Below are 19,314 nucleotides of genomic sequence, written 5' to 3'. Positions count from 1 at the left end.
AAAATAAAAATTGTATAATTTAGAGAGAGAGTAAAATTACAAAAGATTATGTATATATAAATTATATTAGTTCTAAAATTTAATTTGAAGTTTTGGACTGAGCTTAAAATTTAATTAAAGTTTTGGAGTGGGGCTAAACCCACTTTAACCCTGACCCTAACCCACTTGAGAGGGGGTTTTGGGGGTTGGGGCTTTTTCCTGACCCCCCCTACTTAAGGGGCTTCTTAAAATAGGGCTTTTTCAATAGTGGGCTGGGGCTGGCCCTGGGGCCATGGGTTAAATTGACACCTCTATGAACACGCCATTCACATATTTATGGATATCATTGGACAAAATCCAAGGAAGGAAATACTTGGGCATCAATTTTGAAAACAAAAATAGGAAGAAAGTTCATGAAATGTTTTTCAGAACCTTTTTTCCAGAAAAGACAACTAAGGCTATCTTCTATTATGTCAGTTAATTTTTTCCATTCGGATAATTGAGCATCAATTATTAGTTAATCGATTATAATTAGTCTCTATATATTCTTCTTTACTTTCAACCCAAATTGTTTATACTAAGGAACTTGTAAGAAAACAAAGTTGAAATTACAAAGATAAATTAAATATAACAATTCGAAATAATTTAAGAGAGAAACTACAGCTTGAGCTATGTAAAAAAATAATAATAAAAGAAGATACAGTGTTACCATGTAGTTAACATAAGGATAAGTTGTTCTCATAACAGCTAAAAGATAGACGTGGTTTAATAAGAATCTCAAGGGGAATGATACTGCTGTCGATTAATTCAGAGGTAAGATCAGGTGATGAACTTAGAACTTCAAAAGAATGCAAAAGAGTAGCAAGATTGAAATGCACCATTTGAAGGCCAAAGGTTATTCCAGGACAAATTCTTCTACCACTTCCAAATGGCAATAACTCAAAATGATGACCTCTCATGTCAATTTCTTTATGAGTTGTTAAAAACCTTTCTGGTTTGAACTCTAATGGATCTTCCCAAATATTACTATCTGTTTGAATCTTCCAAACATTTGTGATTAGACGAGTTCCTTTTTCTATGTTATAACCACTTAAAGTGCAATTTTCTGTGAATTCACGAGGTGGCAAAAGAGGAGAAGGAGGATACAATCTTAAAGTTTCTTTGACGGTAGCTTGAAGATATTTTAAATTACTTATATCATCCTCACTCACCAATTTCTCTTTTCCAACATGAATGTCTAATTCGGCTTTTACTTTTTGCAATACCAAAGGATTTCTCAAGATTGAATATATTGTCCATGTAAGAATAATATTACTTGTGCCACTTCCTCCTGCAATCAGTGCCTGCAAATCAAATTTAAAGACGTATTTCAAAAGTGTATATCAATGAACAATTAAGGAAATTAAGATTACGTTTGAAAAAATTATTTATTTATAAAAGAAAGATATTACATTTCATTTATTTTTCTGTTTCTCTTGAATGTTTTTGAAAAACTTTTAAACAGATATGATAGAAGAATACTTTTCTTTTTCTTTTTAACATACAAAATCAACGTAGGTACTTCTAATCAAATTCTAAGTAATTTTACATAGTTTATTATACATAATTCACACTACTATAGTGAACACTTGCATCACTAACGAAAGTGTCATAGCTTGTACTACTGCAAACAGACAAAAAGTAAAATATATATCTTCATATGAAAGGAAAGTTACTTTCGAAATATTTTAAAATCTAATATATTATATTTGTATGCTTAATTTTGTTAAAGTTTCACATTCTGAAAGTACTATATTAATGCGTAAATTAAACAAACATACCAGAATAGTGGATTTGATAACGGTATCTGAATCAAACCCATCAATAGTTCTTCCATCAAGGAAGGAAATCATGACATCCATGAAATCTTGAACTTCATCAACCTTCTCACCCAAACCCTTCTTTTGTTTATGTTCCTCTAACCACTCACATAAAACAATATCCAAGTCTTCGGCGGTTTCTTTCATTGCCTTCTCATGGCCTCCAAAATCAAGCCATCTCATCCAAGGAATAGCATCTCCCACTGCGAACACACCCAACAGACGCAGGAATTCCTCCACAGCCNTCACACATCTCTGTGCCTTCTCGTCGTCCACGTTCTCACCACCAAAATATCTCTTCCCGACGAGCATTCTAAGAACCATGTTGAATGTCAAGTGAGAAAACCATTGCTTCAGCTCAACCGAGGCATAGCCAGACTCACCCTTTTGACTACACCAAAGAGTATACAACTCTCTGATCGAGTTTTGAACTTCGGAGACACGAACATGCTGCAGTTGTTCCACTCGACGAGGGGTAAGGATCTCTAAAGTTGTAATCTTTCGTAGCTCGCGCCAATAGGGACCATAGGGTGCAAAGCCAAACATGGCATGGTTATAGCCCATGAGTTCAATGGCGACAAGTTTGGGGCGAGAGGAAACCACCATGTCTGTTGTGGTGAAGCATTCCTTTGCTATTTCCCAGCTGTTGATCACCAAAGCCTTTTTGGAACCAAGTTGGATGGTGAAGATTGCTCCATATTTTTCAGCCAAAGCACCCAAAGTTCTGTGGGGTGCGTTTGGACCACTCAACAGTGGAAGGTGACCCAGTATTGGCCATGCTCCTGCAACCCTAGGAGCCTCTTTTCCTTTAAATTTTTTGAAGGGATTGTACAAAATTAAACAAAAGAGAAATAGAGAAAGAAGTCCAATGGTAGTGGTGTTCAGGTAATTTAGAACAAAATCCATCAGAGTTTCTTAAGAAGGTTGTGTCCTGTTGAGCAGGAATCTTCCCTAATGGATGGACAAAGGTTAAGAACTGCGTTTTTGTTTGATGAGATAAAAGATTGTGTCCTCATTTTTATAAGGTGACTAAGGGCCAAAATGGTCCTTATGATTCTTTGTCTATATTGCGAATTGGATAGAGTATTCTTAACCGCAAACATTTTCTTTAATACCAAAATTTTACTTTTGGTAAGAAAAATTACGAACATAAGATATTTTTATGTTGTTTTACTAATTTTAATAGTTAATATTGCAGCTCACATGGATATTTTGGCTATCAACCATACACGTACCAAATTCACACACCTAAGACAAGGGTCACATGTGCCAACAAGAAAAAAAGCCCAAGGATCACATGCACCCATTTTATGAAAGGATAATGATATTTAACAAACATTTTTTTACTATATTTTAACATTATCTATGTGTCATTCTTTAATTGATTCATATTAGTATTTATGATTATTATTATTATTATTATTAATTATGGAGTAATTTTGGACCAATAAAAGAATGACACTTAAATGATGTTAAAATATTGACAAAAAAAATGTTGTGAAAAAAATGTTGTTAAATATCATTATCCTTTATGAAAATAGATATTTAATTTATCATTGAATAATATGCAGCGTGTTCATGGAGGTAACCTAACATTAAAACTAATAACTTTCGGAGATATATATAAATGTGTTAATACTATTATTAGAACCACTTACAATGTTCTCCAAACTGATAATTGCAAAATATATTTGAAACATAATCTATATATGATAAGATAAAAGAATTTGAAAGAAAAAAAATAATTTTGAAAGTTATTTTCACTAAAAAGGCAATCCGTCACTACTTCAATTGTAAATACTTACTTCAATGATAGATAGCGAGTTGCTCTCTTTGATGGTTAGAACACTTATTTTCATGTAGTGTAGTTGAGATATTTACGTACATAATAATGACTACAATGAATTTTATAACAAGTTAAACTAAGTTGAGAGGACCACTTTACTCTAACGCTATCAAAATTTACAAAAAATTTAAAATGAAAGAGTTTTCAGAAAATATAGGCATTTATCTAATTGAAAAATGGATAGGGTGAAAATGATCCTTCTCCGATTACTACAAGATGATATCGATTTTTAAATAGATTTGAAAATATTTAAATTTCTAATAATTATTGTTTTGATTTTAATTGTATTATGAAACTGTTTTCCCGAGTTTTTTGAATTATCGAAACTCTATGACTTTGATATTGTATTTCATTCCTTTGCCGTTTCCCAGTTGTTGATTACCAAAGTGTTTATTGAACCAAGTTGGATGGTGAAAATGGGTCCATATTTGTCAGCCAAAGCACCCAAAGTTCTATGGGGTGCCTTCGAAGCATTCAACAATGGAAGATGACCAAGTATTGGCCATGCACCTGCAACTCTGGGAGCCTCTTTTCCTTTGGAAAATTTGAAGAGACGACAGAAACAGAAACAGAAATAGAAGAGGATCAGAGAAACAAGTACAGTTGCAGAGACATTTAGATCCATTTTAAAACTTTTATTTTCTCATTTTAAAAGAAGTAATATTTTGATATACTTAAATTCTTTACCTTTAATACTATTTTTTTTTCTCTTTTTTCTTTTAAGAAATTCACAGTGCTGACATAATTCTTTTATTTTCATAAAATTAAAGAGTCGTATTTGATGAGGTGACTATATACAGAAGGGCCAAGATGGTCCTTATGATTCTTTGTCTATATTGCGAATTGGACAAAATACTCTGAACCGTAAGTTGATAGGACCTCTCTACTCTAAAGCTATCAAAATTACAAAAAATTTAAAATGAAAGAGTTTTCAGAAAATATAGGCATTTATCTAATTGAAAAATGGATAGGGTGAAAATGATCCTTCTCCAATTACTACAAGATGATACCGAATTTTTAAATAGATTGAAAATGGAGGTGGAGAAGTTGGGATAATATATAGATAAAAGAAAATTGCATGTATAAGAGAAAGAGAGGAATGAAAATAAAATAGGTTTTAAAGTGTTGAAGTGTTTTGAGTTAGCGTTGAAACTATAGGTAAATTTCTCAAAAGATAACTAATATCAATGTGGAAAGATCAATAGTACAAACCAAAAACTATATTGAACTTTGGAAGTGAACAAACCATTCAAATATTGGCATATTCCTCAGGAGGAAATCCATAATACCTCTTGACACCAATTTTGGAAAAGAAAAATTGAGAAAAAAAAATGTAAGCTAAGTCGAATCAGAATTAAGTTGAGTTAAATTCAATTTTTCTAAATTAACCTAGTCTCATTCGAGTTATGTTAGATAAGTTAGTTAGATTAAGTCAATCTAAACTTAAATTTAGTTAAATTAGTCTAAACAGATCGAGTCATACTAATTTAAACTCAGATTGAATCGAGTCAACTTGAATCCCTCAAATCATGTTATTGTATGATCACCTTTGATCAAATTGGACTAGACGAATATCAATTCAAGTTTAGTTGATAAGTCCATCTCTAGTTGGAAACGAACGAGATTAAGACATATTGGATCAAGATTGGCCAAAAATTGTGCCCAACACCAAGTTGGGGTCATGTCAAAATAAATTGGAGCTATTTCACGTCAAATCAAATTGAATTTACTTGCTCACACACGTTTTCATTTTTCTTTATATTGGATGTTTTTTTATGCAAGTTGAGGCAATCAAGTTGTCCCTTTTAATATATTTATTTGTGCTAATAAAAATAAAAACAATGTACACCTTTCAATATATTATAGAGTTGTCAAAATGGGTAACTCGGCCCGATCCAGCCTGGCCCAACACGGATTGGTTACTTAGTGAGCCAACCCAACCTGATTCATTTATTAGCGAGCCAGAAAAATTTGAACCCGGTCCGACCCACCACGGGTGGTGGGTAAATAGGTTGACTCACTGACTTACTTAATTACAATTTTTTTAAAATAAAAAAATTACAAACTTTCTATAATTCAAATCTAAACAAATTTCACTCCAACATGATTGTTTAATTGATTTTGAAAATAGGAAACTTAAATAATTTTTTCAAACAAAACAAATAATAAATATCTTTTTATAAAATTGAAATTAAATTTTAATAAAATAAGAATAGGTAAGTGGGTTGGTTGGTCAATCCAACCTACCACGGGTTCAATCTGCATGAGCCGGGTTTAAATGAGTCGGATTGAAATCTGACCCGCATAAAATAAATACACTTTTTTCAAACCCAACCCAACCCGAACTTTGGTGGATCGGATTGACCTGCGAATTGTGACACATTTTGATAGCTCTAATATATTACACATTTTTCTTTTTCATTTATATTGTATATGTTTTTAATGTGGGTTGAGGCAATCAAGTTGTCCTTTTCAATATATTTATTTGTGTTAATAAAAATAAAAACAATGTACACTTGTTAATATATTACACATTTTTCTTTTTCGTTTATATTATAAATGTTTTTTTATGTGAGTTGAGACAATCAAGTTGTCCCTTTCAATATATTTATTTTTCCTAATAAAAATAAAAACAATGTGACACATATGTTTACACCCCAAATCAAAATGGTAGCCTAAGTCCTAATTACTTATTTATGGATTGATGATTATTTATTCGTATGGAGTCTGTATCATTCTATATTATATCGATAACATGTGTGTATAATAAGTTGTCTCTTTGAAAATATTTAAATTTCTAATAATTATTGATTTGGTTTTAATTGTATTATGAAACTGTTTTCCCGAGTTTTTTAATTACCGAAACTCTATGACTAGGATATTGTATTTCATTTCTTCTTTTTCTACGGAATTCTTTAAGAGAATCTTCTTTTTATTATTATAACTAATTTTGTTAAATATCTTCATGAAATGTTTTTCATCAATTTTTTTCTCTAGAAAAAGAATAAGAAAAACAAAACTAATAATCCTATGTTCTATTATCTCAATCGATTTTCTCCATTCTAATAATTGACCATCAATCATTAGTTCGTCGATAACAATTAGTTTTATATTTTTATTTACTTTGAACAGAAATTTTTTATATCTCAAAAGCTTGTGAGGAAAACAAAGTTGAACCAAAGCACAAAGATAATATATATATATATATATATATATATATATATATATATATATATATATATATATATATATATATATATATATATCATTTTGAAATAATTATCAAGAGAGAAACTACAAGGATAGCAAGTAAATTAAACTAAGTAAAAATACTTCTAATGAAAATGCGACAAGTTATTTTCATAACAAGTAAAAGATAGACGTGGTTTGATAAGAATATCAAGGAGAATGGCTCTAGTGTTGGCTGACTGAGACGTTTCAGTCATATCAATAGGATAAGGTAATGAATTTAAAATTTCGAAAGAATGAAAAAAAGTAGCAAGAATAAAATGCACCATTTGAAGACCAAAGGATATTCCAGGACAGATTCTTTTACCACTTCCAAATGGTAATAATTCAGAATGATGACCCCTAATGTCAATGTCTTTATGAGTTGTTAGAAATCTTTCTGGTTTGAACTCTAATGGATCTTCCCAAACATTACTATCTGTCTGAATCTTCCAAACATTTGTAAACAGACGAGTTCCTTTTTCTACGTTATAACCGTTTAAAGTGCAATTATCTGTAAATTCACGAGGTGGCAAGAGAGGAGCAGGAGGATACAATCTTAAAGTTTCTTTGACTGTGGCTTGAAGATATTTTAACTTACTTATATCATCCTCATTCACCAATCTATCTTTTCCAACATGAATGTCTAGTTCGGCTTTTACTTTTTCCAATACCAAAGGATTTCTCAAAATCGAATATATTACCCACGTAATAACAGTATTAGTTGTGTCATTTCCTCCTGCAATCATGCCCTGCAAGTCAAATATGTATTCCAAAAGGTTGAAATATAAGAGGAAGCTGCTGCATAATTTACATAATAAATGGTTTATTATATATCATTTACACTACTCTACCAATTGTATACGGAATTCATATCTAATATTTAAAATCTAATCGGGGAACTATATGTATTATATTTGTATGCGTAATTTGGTTGACTTAAGTATCGCATTTTGAAAGGAGTATAATGTGTAAATTAAACATATACGTACCAGAACGGTGGCTTTGATAACGGTATCTGCATCAACGCCATCAATAGTCCTTCCATCAAGGATGGAAATCATGACATCCATGAAATCTTGAAATTCATCAACCTTTTTACCGAAACCCTTCTTTCGTTTATGTTCCTCTAACTCCTCACCTAAAACACTATCCAAATCTTTGGCAGTTTCTTTCATTGCCTTCTCATGGCCTCCGAAATCAAGCCATCTCAACCAAGGAATGGCATCTCCCACTGCGAATACACCCACCAGACGCATGAACTCCTCCACAGCCCTCACACATCTCTGTGCCTTCTCGTCGTCCACGTTCTCACCACCAAAATATCTCTTCCCGACGAGCATTCTAAGAACCATGTTGAATGTCAAGTGAGAAAACCATTGCTTCAGCTCAACCGAGGCATAGCCAGACTCACCCTTTTGACTACACCAAAGAGTATACAACTCTCTGATCGAGTTTTGAACTTCGGAGACACGAACATGCTGCAGTTGTTCCACTCGACGAGGGGTAAGGATCTCTAAAGTTGTAATCTTTCGTAGCTCGCGCCAATAGGGACCATAGGGTGCAAAGCCAAACATGGCATGGTTATAGCCCATGAGTTCAATGGCGACAAGTTTGGGGCGAGAGGAAACCACCATGTCTGTTGTGGTGAAGCATTCCTTTGCTATTTCCCAGCTGTTGATCACCAAAGCCTTTTTGGAACCAAGTTGGATGGTGAAGATGGCTCCATATTTTTCAGCCAAAGCACCCAAAGTTCTGTGGGGTGCGTTTGGACCACTCAACAGTGGAAGATGACCCAGTATTGGCCATGCTCCTGCAACCCTAGGAGCCTCTTTTCCTTTATATTTTTTGAAGGGATTGTACAAAAATAAACAAAAGAGAAATAGAGAAAGAAGTCCAATGGTAGTGGTGTTCAGGTAATTTAGAACAAAATCCATTGAGCTTGTTAGGAAAATTGTATACTGTTGAGAGTTCGACCGAATCTTCCCTTCAATAGATTCAACAATGGATGTTAAGAACTCATTTAAAGAAGTCTGACAAGTTATAAAGAAAGAAAATGAGTTCGATTTTTTGAAAACATGTGTATGGAGAAGAACTTTTCAAAGGCTAATGGTAGTGAGAAAATTGTTTCTGGCTGTATATATAATTATAAATAATTTGAGATGTTTCTATTATACTTTTATTGTGTTAATAAACATAGAAGATATTGATATTTGTTCTCCAAAGCTAAACGCAACTCTTTTAATAATTGAATTATAAATTTGGGTAGGTTAATCAGTGTTTATTTTCTGTGGTGAATCTTCTATGCCTAATAAATTCAACAATGAGATAGAGATTTCGTCCTCAATTTTAAATTTTCAAAAAGATACGGTTTGAAAAAGAAAAACTATAAACAAAAGAGCAAGGGTCATCAGTCATTGGACAAATTCCATAAAATAAAAGTAAACCGTAAACGTTTTCTTATCCAAACTTACTTTTAGTAAGAAAGTTATAAGCATAGGATATTTTATATCATTTTAGTAATTTAATCTTTGGTATAGAAGTAGATCTTGAAAGATGAACGTATATCAATTTGATTTCTTAAAATATATTGTTAACTACATTTTTTTTCTTGGAAATACTCGTTACAAAAATCATTCAAAGAATAAAATATCTTACATTAAAAATTTTAATAACATTCAAAGATATCAAATCAAATGAAAATGATATTTCAACATCTCACATAGATATTTTGACTACCATTCATATCAATACCAAATTCACACACCCGTATGGTTATCACATGCACCATTCTAAAAATGGACTAATTAGAATTAGTTTACAACATGACGTGTTCCCTCCATTCAGATGTGTGTACATGTGCATTTGCATGTGTTTAGGACTGTGTATGTTTGGACATATAGATACGTGTGTATGTGTATGTGCATGTATGTGTTTGTGTGTATACATGTGTATGAGTGTGTAAGTCTACATGTATATGTGGTGTGTGTTATGCATGTGTATGTGTTATGCATGTGTATGTGTTAGTGAGTTAAAAAAAAAAGGGTTAAATATGTTTTTAGTCCCTATACTTTGGGGCGATTTTGGTTTTAGTCCCTCTTTCAAACTATGGTACAATTTAGTCCTTCAACTTTAGAAAACTCTGGTTTTAGTCCTTTTTACCAAATTTTTTTAACTTTATTTTTTGTTTCAAGCACGTTTCATTGTAGCATTTGGATTGTTTACACTGTTTGACACATTTTTGCTTCAATGTTAACTGAGAAACGCGTTTGAAACAACAAATAAAGTTAAAAAAAATTGGTAAAAAGAACTAAAACCAAAGTTTTCTAAAGTTGAAGGACTAAATTGTACAATAGTTTGAAAGAGGGACTAAAACCAAAATCGTTCCAAAGTATAGGGACTAAAAACATATTTAACCCTAAAAAAAATTGAATATACCTCTTCTTCTTTATATGGTATTGCAAAAGTCATTGTCATTTTCAACCAGTCCATTGAATACTAAAAGTCAACCCATTGAATTTGTAATTATAAATGATTATTTTACAAGTTTTAAATAATAGGGATATCTCGCAAGTCTTATTATTTGATATACTTGCTGGTATAACATGCATACATTGATGGTCATTATGAAGAAAGGAGATTTCATCTTAAATCTTTAATGTCTATTTTGTTGCAAATGTAATTATTCTAGCAATGGTTTTGATTACACCAATATAAATAAGTATTTACTCTAAATCCAACATAAAGTTTTTATCGATTTACCAATAGTATTAACTGTTTTAGGTCTCCCAAAAGAAGATCGTAAAAATATTAGGACTAATATTAATAACTTTAAGTTCCAAGAGAAAAAAAAAAATAATTTAATGTATAGTTTGACATTTCATACCCTATAACTAATAGTAATAGTTACAGTTTAACATCATATTAATAATTTACACATTCTAATTTAATGTAACACTACAATACAAATTTATATTATTATTAATCAAAATTTATCAATAATTTTTAAAATTAATTGTTAAATCAAAATTATTGACATATTCATAATTATTATCAACAGAGAAATCTATGAGTAAATATAGCGGTCTAATTTTTCTTCTTCCTCCTCTTCTTTCATTATTTTTCTTCCTTTTATATTTCTACTGACAATACATCTTCCCTTCCTCCTCTTCCTAGCCGTCGTCACTGTTGTTTCCAATAGTTGTCGTCAACTTTGTTGACTCCTCCTAATTTTTAAAATGGGTAATTTTTTCCAACAAACAAAGGTGGTTTGTTTATGGAGGTCCCTTCAGTAAAAGTTTGAGATATAATGGCCATATAGGATTTTTTCAATCGATTATTTCTTGATTAACCAACTCTGATACTAATTTTTGAAATCGAAACCACTAGATCTCAATCTAAGAGAGGTGAATTGGTATGAAAATAATTTTTCAAGTTCTTTAAAAATTTCTAGGTATTTGGCTACTTTCAAAAAATCTTTAACATTCAAACCAATAGAAAGGAGTAAAGCAAGAGTACACAAGATTTATACAAGTTCGACTCTATATGAATCTTTATCCAGTCATCATCTAGCATCCTAAGTTGGAAATTCACTAACTTTGATAGTCAAAAATCACAGATAAAAGATACATTCAATGTATTCTCACTCTCAAATACCACAAAAAAGCAACCTAAACAATAGGCTACACTAAGACTAAACTAATACAAAGAATACATAATGAAAAATAGAACTTGGTGCACCATAAATGCAGATTTTACAAAGAACGAGTAATGAAGAACTCTTGGTTGATCTTTCTTACACTTTTGGATGCTTAGAAACCTTAACTCCTTCACACAATGGTTTATCCTTCCAAGATTTCTCCTAGACAACTCAAATGTGTTCTTGTTTCAGTTTGATCAAAGTTCATAATGTTTTTCATTGCTTGAAAAGGAATTAGAACACATATATATATAGTCTAGGCACAAAATTGATATATTTACTCAATTGTGTTATTTTCATAATCGATTAAGGTTTACCCACTGTTTTAACCGAGTAGGTTCTTTTCTTAATCGATTAAAATAGAGAACAAATGTTTTGTGTGCTTTAAACCATTTTAATCAATTGTTATTATCTTAATTAAAAATTGATTAAAAAATATTCACAGCTTTAGTTGATTAAGAAATATGCTTAATCGATTAAAACAACTTAAACATGTGCAGTTTTGATCCTAAGTCCAGATTAACCATTTTAATAAACCAAAAACTTATTTCACATTAAATTTATATGAGATTTAACATAATCTAACAACCTATTCATTTAGAAAAAACATTAAGAATTTCATCATAAAAAAAAACATACTAAAATACATAAACTTTACCACATCCTTTGTTTAGTTTGTCTAGTTATATTTAACAAATGTATTATATAGTTGTCTAGTTATAAAATTACCATACATTTGTTTAGTTTGTAATTCTCAGCATCCCATGTCAATTTTAGAAAAAGGTGTTAGGGGACATGAAGTGAGATTAAAATCATTTCAAAATAAATCCAATATGATATAAGAAATTTATTAACTTTGATAATAACTATACTAAAAGCTATGTCGAAACTGACATTTAATTGCTTCATAAGTCTTAAATTGTTTGAAGTGAGTGGGAAAGAGGAAAGTAGAAATTGAAAGAGAAAGATAACAACTTTTGTTCTTAGGAAGCTGTCGATGTTGTGTTTTCTAACTACCAACAGGTTCCTTAATTATTAATGCCACCATTAAAGATTTGCCCTGATGATAAGGCTAGGCAGAAAATGAGATAAATGCATCAATTTCCAAATCTAGATCATCAACTGCAATACGTTTGTCTTCATTCCAAGATCGATATTGGATTTTAATTGTGGGTTGATTGCTCAGATCCAATTTAGTTCTGTGGAATACTTCAGAAAAATTTATTAGGTCAGTCTGATTTTCTTTTTCTAATCAAATTATAATATTTTTTATCCACTCCTATGTAGAGCCAATGGTTTTACTCCATTTTAAAAGATAAAGTATAAATAAAAATAAAAATAAAATAAAATATATATTTCTAAATTTTAGTTATGTTAATAAAATTAATTTTAATTTTAGAAATGATGATTCTATGTATAGATTGTAAAAGATGGGTATCATAAAAAAATATTCATGGAAATGTAATTATTATTTTATAAAGTTAGTTGACAAATTTTAGAAGTCACATATGTCAAAACTTATTTTGTATCTTTGACAAACATTTTGTAATTTTGTAAAACTTACTATATGTACTTTATTTATAGAATTTATATTGTTCTATCCATCTGATCTTCAAAAATATTTTAAGATACCAAAATTTTATTATAACAGTATAAAAATTTAAAAAAACAAAATTATTATAATTATAAAATAATTTCATTTATATATAAATCTATCTCTCTATTTATATAATTTTGAAAACAATTTGGGAGAGGTAAAAGCTTTGTCAACAACCACTATAAAAGTCCGCCCTTCTATGCAAAAAATTTAGGAAAGATATTTCTAAAATCATCTTTTGTTTTTGTTTTATTCTCTTACTATCTTCTTTTCTTCTCCAACTTGCTTTTGTGATATTTTTCTAATATATACGATTTTTCACTAGCCAACAAATCAATACAGATAACATGACTAGGACTTTCAAAAGAAGTAGATTCAAAACTTATCAAGAGAAGAAATTAAAGTTTTGGAATCTTCTACTAATATTACGTTAAATCATTTCATTCGTATCTATTCGTAAAAATATTTAATTTTTTTTTATTTTCTTTAATTTGATTTTTATTTTACAAATTTTGATTTAATAAAGTCATTTTCGTTAATAATGCACTTATATCATTAAATAGATGTAGCATGTTATTTCATGTTTTCTAATTTTATTTTATGTTTAATTATTTTTATTTTTTTATAGAAATAAAAATTTATCAATGTCAAATTGATGTCATATGATAATGTCACCTCATTGTCATGTCAAATATTATTATCTTAATCTTAATTCGGTTTTTATTTTTTATTTTATCTCAATCAGTTTTATTTATTTTTAAAATTAAATAATTTCATCACTCTCTAAACTAAAACGAAATTTAGTTTTATATAAATGTTATGCAAATATTTTATTAAAATTAATATTTTTAGAACTATCAAAATGAGTTACAATTCGCGGGTCAATCTGAGAGTTATAGGTTTGAGCTCACAGGTTTGAATCGAATTGGGTTTGAAAAAAAATGTATTTTTTGTATGTGGGTCAATTTTCAACTCGGCTCATTTAAATCCAACTCATCCGGGTTGACTCACCAACTCACTTAATTTTATTTTATTAATTTATTTCCTTTTGAAACCCTAAAAAATATTTTGTAATTTTTTTATTTTTTTGAATTGTCTTGAGTTTAACATCATTTTGTGAGTGAAATTTATTTAAATTTGAATGACAAAAAAGTTTGTAATTTTTTTATTTAAAAAAATTGTAATTAAGTGAGTCAGTGAGCAACCTGTTTAACCCACCAACCCATGGTGGGTTGAGCCGGGTTCGAATTATTTTAGCTTGCTAATAAATAAGCCGGGTTGGATTGGCTCACTAAGTGACCAACGCATGGTGGGTCGAGCTGGGTCGGACCGGGTCGCCCATTTTGACAGCACTAATATTTTTATTAAATATTTTTAACAAAGGAAAGTTATGATGTTTCCCTCTCAACATTATCCTCTTTGTATAAGCACAAGCATCAAAAGAAAAATAGGTATTACTGACGGTTAGGACACGTCAAAAATCCATAGATAATGACTTTTTTTGGAAGGATTACTGACGCATCAAAATCTTTTTATAATAATGTAGTTGATAATGTTTACTGATGAAATTTTGTATTTGTCAATAATTGCTGTCAATAATCCATCAATAATTATAGAAAAAAGGAAAAATCCATCGATAAATTTTGTCAGTAAATTTTGTGATCCGGTTCACCATTTTGTTCCTATCTCTTTCCTTTTTCTTAGTTTTTCATTTTTTTTTCAATGAAGACATGTGGTTTGCTCCTTAGTTTTCCTTGGCCATTGCTTTTTAGCATTCAATGATTACAAAAGAGAATGGAATTTTGATCTGACTTGAAAGGGAAGCTTTGATCAAGTTGTTCGCTTTCAAGAAGCATAAATATTCTAAAGGTCATGCACCTTCGATATTTGGGACAACAAATTTGTCGCTCAACAGATTTATGAACGAAAAAATTTATTGATAAATGAAATATGAATTATCAACAAATTATTTATGAAGAAAATACGATAGTAAATAAAATATGAATTACTGACAAAATTTTTCATCAATGTTGACGAATTTTTTCATTGGTAGTATATTCATCAATAATTAAAATTTCAAAAGTCACTGGTAAAATTTGTCGATAATTTAAATTTTTCAATGAGTTTATTTCCATTGGTAAAATTTTGTCATAATTGTATGAAATATTTTAGGAAAAGGGGAGTTGTGATGTTTCTCCTCGATAGGTTTCTCCCACTGTTGAGGTAGACTGTGAGTTGTTCAATAATGATGCCTTATAGTGTTTGGTAGTCTTACATAATTGTCTAATTTTGTGTGGATTATTGTTGAATTATATTCTTTACTATATTTTACAAATATTATTTGGTTAACTTAGGTAAAATGTAGGTCAACCATACACCATGAAATCATTACAGTTGATATGATAAGGATGATGGTTGTAGACATTTGAGGTGTTACTACTCGAGTTCATGTGCCCACTCAGGAGGTTTAGAGACAATGGGACAATGTTAACTCTTGGACAAATGAACCAATTTGTTACAAGTAGTAAAATGAAAGTTCAAGTATCAATTTTTTTCAAGGGATTTGTGATTGTTTATGTAATTTCAGCTTTGATAAAAGTGATGGTTTGATTCATAGCAAGAAAAACGTATTTTAAACAACAAAATTATAAAAGTTATTATGTTATTCAAATAAAGCTTCATCAGGATTGAATTTCATGAACCAAAATATTTTATAATTTATACAATAATCTATTCCTAGATCAAAAACAGTTGAGTGTTCCATATATGTCCAATTCATTTTCCAATAATTAAATACTTTTAGATAGCATGATATTTCATCATACACATAAATAATCTAGATAAAATATATGAACAAGAAAGAGATTATATTACATCAAAATATCTACATCAAGTATGAGTTTATTACATCCAATCCTAATTAAATGGGAATTAACTACTCCTATTATCTAGAACATACAAGTTGGATGAAATGGATGGATTGATAGAAGTCTTCATGTCCTAGAATTGTCTCTGACCGAAAATTCAAAAGCTGCCTTTTTTCTTTTGTTCACAACATAATAATCATTTTTAAAAATTAATCTTTCATTGGACGAGCTTTGATATTCATTAGGTGAGAAACAACTTTTGTTCCACTATCAATTGTTCTGTTTCATTGAGTGAGACAACATAGTTATTGGGCGAGTATCAAGCTTAGGCATTGAGATTTTTTTACATAGGTCTATACAAGGATGGTAGAATATAAAACATCACTTTTTATATTAATTAATGCCAGAACCAATTTAAAAAGTGATTTTTTTTATATAGATTGTAATAATAACTCGTGTAAGACATTACCTTTTTTTATATCGGTTAGAGCCTAGTATAAAAAGTTAGATTTTTATGTCAATTAACACTGCAATCAACATAAAAAATATAAATCATATGCAGATTATCTTTCTCATAAAGAAATTTTTATATCACTTTTAGAACCGGTATAAAAAATGAACATTTTATAGTAATTCAAAAACTACTATAAAAATGTTGAATACTTTCTATATCTATATCTATAGTGATTCTTAAAAAGGCTTCTATGGCGTAACGAGCGAACCATCAAAGTAAGGAATTTTCACTAAATTTTTTTTAACTCATCTTTCTACTATATTTTCTCTCTTAACTAAGTTATGACTTATTTGATATCAGTTTGTAAGAAATAAAAATATATACGACTTACGAACCAATTGATACTTTATTGAATAAAAGTGGCTTTTATATAGCCTTTACAAACCATACATCAATAAAGACTTCATCTTCTAAATTTAAAGACATATTCATCTCCTATTTTATAGTTTTGTGTAAAGATCTCTTTGATAACAATTATAGGACAGACATGGTTTAACCAGAATATCAAGTGGAGTGGTTTTGGTGTTGGTTAATCCAAAGGATTCAGACATATCAAGAGGTTCAGTTGACGGGTTTATGATTTCGAAATGTTGTAAAAAACTAGCAAGAACAAAATGAACAACTTGAAGGCCATAAGATATTCCAGGACAAATCCTTCTACCTCCTCCAAATGGTAACAGTTCAAAATGATGACCCCTCATGTCAATATCTTTATAAGTTGTGAGAAACCTTTCTGGTTTAAACTCTAATGGATCCGACCAAACATATTCATCTGTGTGGATTTTCCAAAGATTTGTAATCAAACGGGTTCCCTTTGTGACATTGTAGCCATTTATAGTACAATCTTCTGTGAATTCATGAGGTGCAGAGAGAGGAACTGGAGGGTACAGTCTTAACGTTTCTTTCACTGTAGCTTGAAGGTATATTAACTTAGTAATGTCATTCTCACTAAGCCATTTCTCTTTACAAACTATGCGAAGCTCTTCTTTAACTTTTTCTAATACATTAGGATTTCTTAATATCAAACACATTGCCCAGGTAAGAGTAGCACTTATTGTGTCAGTTGCTCCTGCAATTATTGTCTGCAAAACAAATTGCAATGAAAGAAATGTATAAGTAGCAATTTATACAATACAGCAGAGAATCGAAATTCATGTATGAATATATATACATACCAGTACAGTGGATTTGATTATGGTATCTGCATCAACCCCATTATTCGTTTGTCCATCAAGCATTGAAATCATGACATCCATGAAATCTTGAACTCCATCAACCTTTCCACCCAAAGCCTTGTTTTGTCTATGCTCCTCTAACCACTCACCTACAAGACTATCCATTTCCTTGGCAGTTTCTTTCATGGCCTTCTCATGGCCTCCAAAATCAAACCATCTCAACCAAGGAACAGCATCTCCCACTGTGAACACCCCGAAAAGACGCATGAACTCCTTCACAGCCATCACACATCTCCCTGCCTTCTCATCATCCACGGTTCCTGAACTAAAATATCGCTTTCCCAAAACCATTTGAAGAACAATGTTGAATATCAAATGAGAAAACCATTGCTTCAACTCCACCAAGGCATAGCCACACTCATTCTTGTTGCTACACCAAAAGTTAAAGAGCTCGTTGATCGAACCTTGAACTTCGGACTCAAAAACATGACGTAGCTGCTTCACTCGGTGAGGGGAGAGAATCTCTGAAGTAGCAATCTTTCTAGTTGTTCGCCAATAGGGACCACATGGTGCTACGGAGAACATGGCTTTGTTGTAGGTCATGTGTTCGGCGGCAGCAAGCTTGGGGCGAGAGGAAACCACCGTGTCGTTTGTGGTGAAGCATTCCTTTGCCGTTTCCCAGTTGTTGATTACCAAAGTGTTTATTGAACCAAGTTGGATGGTGAAAATGGGTCCATATTTGTCAGCCAAAGCACCCAAAGTTCTATGGGGTGCCTTCGAAGCATTCAACAATGGAAGATGACCAAGTATTGGCCATGCACCTGCAACTCTGGGAGCCTCTTTTCCTTTGGAAAATTTGAAGAGACGACAGAAACAGAAACAGAAATAGAAGAGGATCAGAGAAACAAGTACAGTTGCAGAGACATTTAGATCCATTTCATCCAAGAGATGATTGTGTCTGCGTAGTATACTTGAGGTCGATTGGATTTTAATAAATACTGGTTTTTAATGTTTTAAAATATATGAAATAATTTTTTTAATATACTAATATTAATATAGTTTAAAAATTTAATAAAAAGACATTATCAAGAACTCAGCAGATATCAAAAAGTCAGCAGAGTAATCGGTTTTGATTTTGGTTTGAGAATGAAATGTAAACCACATTTCAGTGTGAACTGAAGAGAGTGGCGAAATTTGAGTGACCAATGAGCATAAGATAGCATGATTTTTCTCTTGTCGATTATTACACGATAAAATGATTGTTTCAGAGGTCAAGTGGCCTTTTGTTGAGGGTCCCAATTAAGGCGGCTGAGCTTTTTCCAGTGAGTTCTAGATTCGGAATTTTTATTTTCCTCCTTAATACATTTGATTTTAAAATTACTTTTTTCATCATATTTATACACATAATATACTTTTGACTTTAGTTTAAAATTTGATTTTCAGAAACTCAAATTCCTCACCTTTATTTTTATTTCTCGGATGAAACTTTTTTCATTTTATTTATTAATAAAACATCAATTTCTATTCATACATTAATTTCATAAATTTCT

General features: G+C 30.7%; 3 protein-coding genes across 3 annotated transcripts; all 3 read right to left on the bottom strand.

The window, feature by feature from the left end:
• Nucleotides 1-639: 639 nt before the first annotated feature.
• LOC106772903 (cytochrome P450 82A4-like) lies at nucleotides 640-2,816 on the bottom strand. The gene is made up of 2 exons (XM_014659572.2): nucleotides 1,800-2,816; nucleotides 640-1,322 (listed from the first exon to the last, which is right to left on the bottom strand). The coding sequence occupies exons 1-2, from the start codon at nucleotides 2,742-2,744 to the stop codon at nucleotides 696-698; spliced, it is 1,572 nt and encodes a 523-aa protein (XP_014515058.1). The 5' UTR covers nucleotides 2,745-2,816; the 3' UTR covers nucleotides 640-695.
• Nucleotides 2,817-7,003: 4,187 nt separating this feature from the next.
• On the bottom strand, nucleotides 7,004-8,849 carry LOC106771828 (cytochrome P450 82A4-like). The gene is made up of 2 exons (XM_014657822.2): nucleotides 7,905-8,849; nucleotides 7,004-7,664 (listed from the first exon to the last, which is right to left on the bottom strand). Exons 1-2 carry the CDS (start codon nucleotides 8,847-8,849, stop codon nucleotides 7,020-7,022), a joined length of 1,590 nt encoding a protein of 529 aa, XP_014513308.1. The 3' UTR covers nucleotides 7,004-7,019.
• An 8,067-nt stretch (nucleotides 8,850-16,916) lies between these two features.
• LOC106771837 (cytochrome P450 82A4) lies at nucleotides 16,917-18,731 on the bottom strand. Its single transcript, XM_014657835.2, has 2 exons — nucleotides 17,765-18,731; nucleotides 16,917-17,671 (listed from the first exon to the last, which is right to left on the bottom strand). Exons 1-2 carry the CDS (start codon nucleotides 18,698-18,700, stop codon nucleotides 17,030-17,032), a joined length of 1,578 nt encoding a protein of 525 aa, XP_014513321.1. The 5' UTR covers nucleotides 18,701-18,731; the 3' UTR covers nucleotides 16,917-17,029.
• Nucleotides 18,732-19,314: the final 583 nt, after the last annotated feature.

The sequence above is a fragment of the Vigna radiata genome, chromosome 1 (genome assembly GCF_000741045.1).
Source record: "Vigna radiata var. radiata cultivar VC1973A chromosome 1, Vradiata_ver6, whole genome shotgun sequence".
NCBI classification, from domain to species: Eukaryota; Viridiplantae; Streptophyta; class Magnoliopsida; order Fabales; family Fabaceae; genus Vigna; species Vigna radiata.
Note: the sequence above shows the minus strand (reverse complement) of the source record. Positions and strands in the feature narration are given on the sequence as shown.

What these genes read in the sequence shown, in the direction of transcription:
- LOC106771828 (XM_014657822.2), bottom strand. Translation starts at nt 8,849, where the DNA reads ATGGATTTTGTTCTAAATTACCTGAACACCACTACCATTGGACTTCTT. An exon ending in TTATCAAAGCCACCGTTCTG is followed by an intron (nt 7,665 to 7,904) that starts GTACGTATATGT and finishes TTTGACTTGCAG; the next exon opens with GGCATGATTGCAGGAGGAAA.
- LOC106771837 (XM_014657835.2), bottom strand. Translation starts at nt 18,700, where the DNA reads ATGGATCTAAATGTCTCTGCAACTGTACTTGTTTCTCTGATCCTCTTC. An exon ending in TAATCAAATCCACTGTACTG is followed by an intron (nt 17,672 to 17,764) that starts GTATGTATATAT and finishes TTTGTTTTGCAG; the next exon opens with ACAATAATTGCAGGAGCAAC.